Below are 11,257 nucleotides of genomic sequence, written 5' to 3'. Positions count from 1 at the left end.
TAAAGTACAAGGTTCACTCAGACAGTCAGTAAAACTCTCCCTAGTTAACCCTTGACCCCTCTAGAGCGCCTACATCACCTCAGCTGATCCTTTAAAATGCCATCACACACACACACACACACACACACACACACAGACAAATAAGCCACACCTCAGTAAACAGTAGAACAGCAGCTAATCACTATTATCAGTTTGCAAACACACTACGTAAATAGTAGCCCTGACTTCTGGTAGCAGCACACACACACACTCTCACACACACACACACACACACACACACACACACACACACACACACACACACACACACACACACACACACACACACACACACACACACACACACACACACACACACACACACACACACACACACACACACACACACACACACACACAGTGAAAGTAGGACAGCTGAAGCCTGGATCAGTGAGAAGCTGTGGTTTTATTCAGGGTGAAGAGAACCGACACACACACATGTGAAGCACCTTCACACACACCGTGAGTGACAGACAGAAGCCTCACACACACACACACACACACCGTGAGTGACAGACAGAAGCCTCACACACACACACACACACACACACACACACACACACACACACACACACACACCCACACACACACACACACACACACACACCGTGAGTAAGACTGACACCCTCTCATGGGGTGACAGCTCTAGACTCACACACACACACTCTTCTGGCGCAGCGCACCACAGACACACACACACACACACACACACACACACACACACACACACACACACACACACACACACACACACACACACACACTTCTGAAGCAGCGCATCACAGATAGCTTTTGCTTCCTTTAGATCATAAACTTTCTACAAAAACCTTGACGATAACAGTTCATAGCTTAGAAAAAATGTGATTGTCTCTTTTTTTAAAGTGCATTTGAATGTCTGGGCTGGGATGGACACCACTCCTTCATCTGATACTGAGATGGAGGGAGGAGATGAGAGGAACAACAGAAACAAATAAATACTCAGAACTTCCTGCTAGAGTCCCGTCAGTCTCCGGGAAGTAAAGAAGACAGAATTCCACAGGTGACTCGACAGGAAGTAACTCAACGACAGAATTCCACAGGTGACCCGACAGGAAGTAACTCAACGACAGAATTCCACAGGTGACCTGTCCAAACTCAAAGGTCAAAGGTCGTTTCAGACAAACACCTCTGCTGCGTGTTTAACCCCACCCCCACCATGACGCCGAGTGCCTCCCATCCACCAATAAGCAGTGGCTCCTGAATGATTGGCAGAGCTGTCTGACGTCTGATGACATCACATGATGTTGGTACGCCTTCAGTAACTTGGAGACACTTAAGATTTCAAACTAATCAGAAGCAAACGGACACCTTTTCCACCTCCAGTGTGTGACAAATCCATAGTCACATGACTGCTTCAGTCCAGAGGTCCGTGGATCGATGCGCTTAGCCGTAGCCGTAGCCGTAGCTTTAGTCCATGAGTGTCCAGCACAATACAGACAGTAGCCGTAGCTTTAGTATTAGCTTTGGCATTAGCATTAGCACAAGCCCATGAGTGTCCAGCAAAATACAAACATTAGCGGTAGGTTTAGCTTTAGCGTGAGCCCATGAGTGTCCAGCTCAATACAGACAGTAGCCGTAGCTTTAGCATTAGCATGAGTCCATGAGTGTCCATCAGACAGCAGCCGTAGCTTTAGCATTAGCATTAATCCATGAGTGTCCATCAGACAGTAGCCGTAGCTTTAGCATTAGCATGAGTCCATGAGTGTCCATCAGACATTAGCCGTAGCATTAGCATGAGTCCATGAGTGTCCAGCTCAATACAGACAGTAGAAAAAACCCAGCTCTGCCCGGCTGATACAACTCAGCCAATAAGATCCCAGCGTCCGCCTGAGGCACGGGTCAGCAGCACTGTAGTGTGAGAGTGTGTGTGTCTGAGTGTCTGATTGTCCCCTGTGTGCACACACAAACACACACACACAGAAGGTCTCCTCTCTGTCTCTCTCTGTCTCTGTCTTGTCTGTCCGCCTCTTCCTCATCTCTTCCTCTTCTGCTGCCGTCTGTCCTCCTCTTCCTCATCTCTTCCTCTTCTGCTGCCGTGTGGTCTTCCTCTTCTTCATGATCATGGCGTGGAGTCGCTGCACCCCCTCCAGCAGCCCCTCCCCCGTGATGGCACAGGCGGGCACCAGGTGCCAGGGGGTGTGTGCGCCCAGCTCGCCGAGCGCCAGCAGCTGCTCCACCTGGTGGAGGGGCAGGGCGCCGCGCAGGTCCTGCTTGTTGGCGACCACCAGCACGGGCACGCCCTGGTTGTCGTGGAGACGGGTGATCTTGTGCAGCTCCGTCCGGGCCTCCTCCATGCGCTCCGTGTCCAGCGAGTCCACCACGAACACCAGGCCGTCGGCGCAGCGCGTGTACGAGCGCCAGAGCGGGCGCAGCTTCTCCTGCCCGCCCACGTCCCAGAAGCGGCACGCGGCTGAGCGCCGACGCCAACACTGCCCCCCTCCGCCGCCCCCGCCTCCACCCAGCGGCACACACACACGCTCCGTGTTGAAGCCCTTGGTGGGCACGGTGTTGACGAACTCGTTGAAGCGCAGGCGGTAGAGCACGGTGGTCTTGCCCGCGCAGTCCAGGCCCAGGATGACCACGTGCAGAGGCTGGAGCGAGGGCAGGCAGCAGGGGAGCGCCGACCGCTCCGAGAACCCGTTACCCATCTTGGGTCCACTGGGCCGGGGAGGAGACACACACACACACAACGCTGGGCTGGAGAGGAGAAGAGACACACACACGACGCTGGGCTGGAGAGGAGAGGAGAGGGGAGGAGCTGCTTCACCAGATACACCGCAGCCTGGGTATCAACCTGAAAACACATCAACACACACACATGAGGTAAGAGCAGATACAAGACCTCATCACACACACACACATGAGGTAAGAGCAGATACAAGACCTCATCACACACACACACATGAGGTAAGAGCAGATACAAGACCTCATCACACACACACACATGAGGTAAGAGCAGATACAAGACCTCATCACACACACATGAGGTAAGAGCAGATACAAGACCTCATCACACACACACACATGAGGTAAGAGCAGATAGAAGACCTCATCACACACACACACATGAGGTAAGAGCATATACAAGTCCTCACACACACACACACACACACACACACACTAAAAGCAGATACAGGTCCTCAACACACACACACATGCAGTAAGAGCAGATACAAGACCTCAACACACACACACACACACACATGCAGTAAGAGCAGATACAGGTCCTCAACACACACACACATGCAGCAAGAGCAGATACAAGACCTCAACACACACACACACACACACACACACACACACACACACACATGCAGTAAGAGCAGAAGATACAAGTCCTCAACACACACACACACAAACACACACACAGTCTGTGTTTTCAGATGTTAAACACTACTAATGCCTAATCGCATTGTCATCCTAACGCGCTTCCGTACTCCGCGCGGCTGGACGTCTTTCTCCGTGCAGGAGGGAAACCGCGGGGCGCGCAGGAGCCAATTTGCACATGTAGCGCGCGCCTGTTTCACACGACAATCACCGTTCAGCCAAGCGAAAATATGCTCCTACAGAGAGCGCCGAACACACACACACACACACACACACACACACACACACTCGCTTCCGCCCATCAGCGCCTATTCACCGCGGTCTCCGTGCCCCCGGGCGACGGCGAGCATGATGAAGGGGGGACTGCATTAGTCCTCTTTTGTTGAGCGGAGCGAGGGTGTGTGTGTGAGTGTGAGTGTGTGTGTGAGTGCAGGAGGGCAGCGAGGCTTGACCAATCGAGTGTGGGTAGCTAACTGGGCGGACCGGGGCCGTCTGTATCAACACCCCGTTAATAGCACATTTAATAAAGTGACTAATGTAGTAATTGGCATTACAAATGAGTTCGGCATGTCTTTAGCCTGCTGGCATATTTACTGAACTGTTTAAATTACACACAAACACACATACGGTACGGGGCACCCAGAGGGTCATACTACAACTAAAACACCCCGTAAGGAGCACATTTAGTGTCTAACTAAATCAATCATCTAGTAGTATCAATCCACAGCCTACTCCGCACATCGACAGGTGATTGAACCCCGAACCCTTAACCTTACAATGGATAAACAGACGCAACCATCTCGATCACTGTAAATACAAAGCCGTATATTTCGCCATCACATTCAACATATTCTCCACACTTGCTGTATTTGCGGCGTGTTCTATCTTATGATGGCACGACAAGCAGGTGAAAACATACCTTTATATTCGGAAGAGACGCACGACTGTATGAAGCCCGGCATGAAAGCAGATCAACAGGGTGTCCTCCTGCGCCGCGAGCTCCTTCTCGGTTAGTCCCGTGCTCCCGTGACAGCGACCGCGGTTCCACTGAGAGTCTCGGGGCTGCCTACCAGTCGGTTCTAGCACACGAGAGAGGCCCCGGAGTGAGGGAGCACGCTGGTTGGTTGCATTCCCGAACAGCGCTCCCGTTTCCCTGGCCTATGATTGGCCGGTGGTTGTGTCGGTCGCGTGTCTGCGGACACACCCCCTTCCACCTGTTCGCGTCACTCAACCGGTGCCCAAAAGTTTGGAGTGCGAGCGTGCGCGTGATGGAAGTATTTGTACAAGCGGGTCAAAAGTCATTGACCAGAACAACACGTAGACACTGTTGGTTACATTGTGTCGACAGATATGCTATCAACAGAGTTTTGAAGGCCAAAACCAAAGTAAATATGTGAAATAACCGAAACGAGGAAGTTGATGAGAAAGTGCCGTGATTAAAAGTGGCTTTTCAGAGAGTGGCCTTGATTGTGTAACATGGAAGGACTAACTACGTGACAATGGGGCTCAGTGAAAGGCTTAACGTCTTTGAAGATAAACAAAAGACATGATTCAATAGGGCTAATGTCTCACGAGTGAATAGGGCTAATGTCTTTCGCCTTCCTAGTGCGTTAAACTGTCGCGAATGCAGCGAGGTTCCATTTGATGCGAAAATAAAGAGATGTATTTAACGCAGCTAGATTTGAGGATCAATGGTGGCAAGATAATACACGCAAAATATGTTCTAAACTTAATCAATCTGCTTTCTAATCCATTCCCAGGGCGATATAAGGTTATAACTTAGACCCATAAAAACAGATTATGTAGCTTTGGAAGAAATATAGCACGGTTTAATAGCACTGTAGCATTACTAAACCCAGGCTCTCGGAATCTAAGCTTGTATCTTGGCGCCCTCTTGTGCTTGACAGAGGAGTTCCATGGGTTCATTTAAGTTCTTGAGGTTCTAAGGTTCCAAACACAACTCAAAAACTCCATTGAGATATTTCCTAGTGTCAAGTCTGCAGGTTACAGTAAACATACAAACTAATCTAAACCAAATAAAATGAGCCCTGGAAACAGTGCCGGTCTGAACCTCTTTACTGATTATTTATACAAATAAAAACGGTTGAAACTTTAAGAAAGCTCCCCTCCTGCGGCTGCAGGGGGCGCCAATTTCCAATTCCCACACAGTGATATGACAGATAATAGACAAGCGCTTCGCGGCCCAGATGATTGTTTTCTTTTTAAGTGATCGTGGCCGCCCCCCCACGTGTCATGGCGGCTGCCCATTTCGCCCGTGCCTAAAACCGCCCCTGCTGGAAACAGTGCAGGTCTGAGCCTCTTTATTAATCATTCAGGAGTTTAATCAATACAAATGAAAACGGTTTAAACTTTAAAGAAGCTCCTGTCCTTCGGCGTCCCGGCTGTGTGCCTGTGACTCGTACCGCCCAGTGTTACTCTACTGGACGCTGAGAGACTCCAGACACACACACATACACACACACACACACACACACACACACACACACACACACACACAGAGACATCAGGCCTCTGCAGCCACACACACACGCACACACACACACACACACACACACACACACACACACACACACACACACACACACACAGACATCAGGCCTCTGCAGCCACACACACACACACACACACACACACACACACACACACACACATCAGGCCTCTGCAGCCACACACACACACACACACATGAGCCAAACATCCCTTAGTGCTGTTCCACCCTGCAGTTCAGTCTTGGAAGCAGCGCCCAATGGGCTCATGACTGGCTGGGTTTGTGTTTAAGAGTGTGAGTCAGTCTGTGTGTGTGAATGTGTGTGTGTGTGTTTGTGTGTGTGTGTGTGATTGTGTGTGTATGTGTGTGTGTGTGTGTGTGTGATTGTGTGTGTATGTGTGTGTGTGTGTGTGTGTGTGTGTGTGTGATTGTGTGTGTATGTGTGTGTGTGTGTGTGTGTCAGAGTCTGTTAAAGAGTGTGTGTCATGTGTGTGTGTGTGTCTGTGTGTGTGTGTGTGTGTGTGTGTGTGTGTCAGAGTCTGTTAAAGAGTGTGTGTCATGTGTGTGTGTGTGTGTGTGTGTGATTGTGTGTGTATGTGTGTGTGTGTGTGTGTCAGAGTCTGTTAAAGAGTGTGTGTGTGTGTGTGTGTGTGTGATTGTGTGTGTATGTGTGTGCGTGTGTGTGTGTCAGAGTCTGTTAAAGAGTGTGTCTCATGTGTGTGTGTGTGTGTGTGTGTGTGTGTGTGTGTGTCAGAGTCTGTTAAAGAGTGTGTGTCATGTGTGTGTGTGTGTGTGTGTGATTGTGTGTGTATGTGTGTGTGTGTGTGTGTCAGAGTCTGTTAAAGAGTGTGTGTCATGTGTGTGTGTGTGTGTGTGTGTGTGTGATTGTGTGTGTATGTGTGTGTGTGTGTGTGTCAGAGTCTGTTAAAGAGTGTGTGTCATGTGTGTGTGTGTGTGTGTGTGTGATTGTGTGTGTATGTGTGTGTGTGTGTTTGTCAGAGTCTGTTAAAGAGTGTGTGTCATGTGTGTGTGTGTGTGTGTGTGATTGTGTGTATATGTATGTGTGTGTTTGTGTCTGTTAAAGAGTGTGTGTCATGTGTTTTCTCTGCAGATGGATGATGATGAGACTCAGAGTGTCTCCACGTAAACATCCAGGTTTGTTTGTTCGTACAGTCTGTTGTTGTTTGCCAGATTTCAGTTGTTTACCTGATTTCAGTGATTCTGTCCTCTCCACCTCGTTAGCATCTATCCCAATCCTTATAAACACCTGCAGACACACACACACACACACACACACACACACAGACACACACAGACACACACACACACACACACACACACACACGCACACACACAGGCGCACACACAAACACACACACACACTCGAACACACACACACACACATTTCCACTTGCAACTGAGACCTGCCAACACACACACACAATCTAACACGCTCAGAGGCATCTCTCGACTCACAAGTGTGTGTGTACATGTATTGCCACTTCCTCAGTTTGTGTCTGTGTGTGTGTCTGTGTGTGTGTGTGTCTGTGTGTGTGTGTGCCTGTGCGTGCATGGATGCGTGCGTGTGTGTGTGTGTCTGTGTGTGTGTGCCTGTGCGTGCATGGATGCGTGCGTGTGTGTGTGTGTCTGTGTGTGCGTGCCTGTGCGTGCATGGATGCGTGCGTGTGTGCGTTTTACCCGTCAGCGATTATGTGTGTGTGTGTGAGACATGCATGTGTGAAAGTTGTTTTTTTTTGCGTGTGTGACACCAAGTTTGGCTTTCCTGTTAGAGATGTCACCAATTTTGTTGAACGGCCTACAGACCCTTTCAAAATCTGCTTGAGGTTTCTTCCTATATGTATCTGTGAAAAGGCAGCCCCTCCTTTTCCCTAACGCACCTGACACCACCCGCGACATTTAAACTGAACGCTACTTCTCTGCCACACGGAAACACGCACACACGCATCCATACACAACCCGGTTACTTTGGAATGTTGCACGGTGCCGGCAACCGTGTATCCATTCCAACACAGCACGATCATATTTCACAAATCGCTCTGTTACTCACCCAGTTACCATGCACCATCATAGCGATCAGCTTGGTACCAGTTGTATCCGCTCCATAACTCATTTCACGCTGTTAATCCATACATTGTCGCACCACACAAACAAGCATTGACATCACACACACTTCCTGGTCCCGCAAACTTTCCGTCCCCCAAGAAACCTGAGCTCTGGACAATTGCATGATTAAATGCTGAGGTAATTGTGTAATTGGGATGGGGGAAAGGGAATGATTTGTGCAGGGGTAATGTCATTGGGTATCATGTTTACTTGTATGTAAACGGACTGTTTAGTACCCTATTGTAGATGGTATGTTCCAATGAAGATAATTGGAATGCTTTATTTAAGCTCAGGATTTTCTCACTTCTGGGTGGGAGTCTGGAGAGCAGGTAGACTGAAAAGCAAGTAGAAGTGATTTTGATTGTGAAGGAGAATTGTGCATTAGTAATTGGTTTTTGTTTGTTAGTTTGTTTGTTTGTCTGTTTAGAGTGTGTTTGCTGGCGTTTTGTCACTGCACTGTTTTGTCATCATTGTTTTTGCACTGTAAATAAATTCTCACTTAAGTTCACTGGATATCACCTTGTTTTGCCGTGTTCTTCACACCCTCACCCAAGACCTCTGGAAGTCCTAGGGCCACCATCCTGGTGTGGGAGTTAGCGCGAGGCGCAATCTTTTCACAGTTGGTGTCAGAAGTGGGATCGTGGCGCCTCCTAGAGGACAGAGGAAGGGGTCGACGAGACGGACCCTGGTACGTAGCATGGCGTACCAACAGCTGGTCCCTCATGACCTAGTTCCGCCAGGTGAGGAAGAGGATGAAGGAGCCAGAGGGGGAGTGACAGAGCCTGTCGCTGTCGTGGACAGACAGACGGAGGCGCTTGACCTCACATCCCTGTATGGTCTCCTGCAGAAGTCCCTACAGACCCAGGAACGTGAGGCGCATAAGCAGGAGCAGAGGTGGCGAGGTGTCCAGGTGCAGCTCAACAACTTCCATGATGAGCTGGAGCTGGAACGGGGGAGGCAGCCGTTGCATGGAGATGCAGCGCGAGCGGCGCCGATAGGCATACCACCACCAGCAGCGCACCCCGGCGTGCTACCAATAGCACCACCAGCAGCCCCACCTCCAGAACTATCGCCAGCAGCCTGGCACAGGTCAGCAGTGCCGAAGTTATTGGAAGGTGATGATGTGGAGCAGTACCTGACAACCTTTGAAAGGCTGGCGACAGCCTACAGGTGGCCTCCAGCTGACTGGGCCATTTTCCTGGTGCCCTACCTGACGGGAAAAGCACGGGCGGCGTATGTAGCCATGGATCCAAACGTGATGATGGATTATGTCAAGGTGAAGGAGGCAATTTTGGCAAAATATGAAATAAATAATGAAGTCTACCGGCAGAGGTTTCGAGACCCACACTGCCCAACGGGAGAGACCCCAAGGGAGTTCTACAACCGACTAAAAGACTTGTTTACCAAATGGATTAAGCCGATGGAGAGAACAGTGGAAGAGGTAGGGGAGCTGCTCATATTGGAGCAGTTTCTTAGCTCATTGTCCCCGGAGGTGCGAGTGTGGGTTAAGGAGCACAACCCCCTCACAGGACACGGAGCCGCGGAGCTTGTGGAGTCTTTCCTGGCTGCCCGACATGGACGAAAAGACTTCCGCTCACCAAGCTCCAGCCGACCGGTGATGAGGGGTAAGTCTGAGAGTTATGGGAGTGGAGTGGTTCCTAGTGAGCAGAATAGGGGGCCAATTATGGAGCTTTATTCCTGCCTTTATTCGTAAGCGTGTTCTTTCAGTTTGCAAGCATGAAACCCTGCCCTCGCACTCAAAAACCCAGTCTTTGCACGCAAAATATGCTCTGCTTACGCTCAAACTGTGTGCTCGCACTCAAAAACCTAGTCTTTGCGAGCAAAATGTGCTGTGCTTACGCTCAAACTGTGTGCTCGCACTCAGATACACCGTTGCGCGCACACATTTCCTGCTCGCACTCATATTTTCTGCGTGCTTGCGAAAAGTCTCCTTGCAGATTTTTCCTGCTTGCAGATTTTTTCGTGGGCAACCAATAGAACGCCAGATGTAGTGTTGACCAATGAAATGCTCGCTCGCCTGGTTGATGGTGCGTTCGCTTTAGTTCGGTAACCCATACCAAGGTTCAGCCGTTAATCCTCCTCTTGAACTCTAGCTAGCAGATCGTCATCCTTAACGAACGTAACGGGGTTCATCAATCTATTTTCAACATGGACCAAAGCGAAGGACCTAGGGTAAGTTTTTTATTTGTGATAAATGGACTGATTTTTTTTTTATTTAGCCATACCTCGCGAAAACTGGACTGACATTGCATCAAGCTAGCTCTCCATGTGAGGCTAACAATGAGATAACGTGGTTGGTTCACTGCCGCTAAATCAGGGTACCTGCAGAGTCTTAAAAGTATTTAAAAAGTATTACATTACTTTATGTCGGCTGCTGTGATGCTGAGCCGTCTCCATAACTAGCTTGTATCGCTAGCAGCTAGCCAGGCTTCTGCAGGCAAGTTTTAGTAGAGGCAGAGAGCCAGGTTGTTGAAATATACAGTCTAGTCTTAAATTAGTAGTATGTTATTAAAATCTACCACCACAAATTCACTAGTATAAGAATATTCTGAGTTACCTTGTTTGTAATAGCTTCTAAGCTAACCTAGGGAACACATCACATCAGTTTTCCTAGCTAGGATGAGGATGTAGGAGTCACATTGAGTCTGATCAATAAAATTATACATGTAAAAGTGTTAGTATGATTACATTTTATTTACTGATGCAGATAAACACATAAACAAAAGTGTGTTCGTAGCATTTCCTCCCAGACTGCCTTGTGAAAAGCAAGACTGGCATCACCAAGTTAAAACCGCGAGCTGTGCCAACTGTGTTTGCATTGAGTTCTGCCAGACCAGAGAGGAGTGTTGTTAGAACTGCAAGATAGTATTTAGATGAATTAAGTTACAAGTTTGTAATGCATGTATTAACTGTGTAGTGACAGTATTTCTCTGTTGATGATTTCCAGTAATGTTTCCACGGATCTCGATGATAGTCATGGTGTGAGTGTGTTGAGGTACGCATAAGGTGTTATTGATTACATGAATTGAGCATGAGTATCCTTGTAAAAGACCTAATGTGTCCATCAATATGTTTCTCTTATACACTTCCAGTGAAGAGACACCCCCTCCGCACCCAGACCATGAATATGCTACACTGCCCTCACTTCAAGATCAACTCAAGGAAGCCTGCAAGACCATTGGTGATCAAGAACTTTTA

At 48.9% G+C, this 11,257-nt stretch overlaps 1 protein-coding gene across 1 annotated transcript; it reads right to left on the bottom strand.

Moving 5' to 3' along the window:
• Positions 1-426: 426 nt before the first annotated feature.
• arl4ab (ADP-ribosylation factor-like 4ab) lies at positions 427-4,455 on the bottom strand. Its single transcript, XM_080859138.1, has 2 exons — positions 4,325-4,455; positions 427-2,872 (listed from the first exon to the last, which is right to left on the bottom strand). The coding sequence occupies exon 2, from the start codon at positions 2,724-2,726 to the stop codon at positions 2,091-2,093; it is 636 nt and encodes a 211-aa protein (XP_080715264.1). The 5' UTR covers positions 2,727-2,872; positions 4,325-4,455; the 3' UTR covers positions 427-2,090.
• Between the last annotated feature and the right edge of the window lie 6,802 nt (positions 4,456-11,257).

This window comes from Sprattus sprattus (genome assembly GCF_963457725.1).
Source record: "Sprattus sprattus genome assembly, chromosome: 20".
Lineage (NCBI taxonomy): Eukaryota > Metazoa > Chordata > Actinopteri > Clupeiformes > Clupeidae > Sprattus > Sprattus sprattus.
Note: the sequence above shows the minus strand (reverse complement) of the source record. Positions and strands in the feature narration are given on the sequence as shown.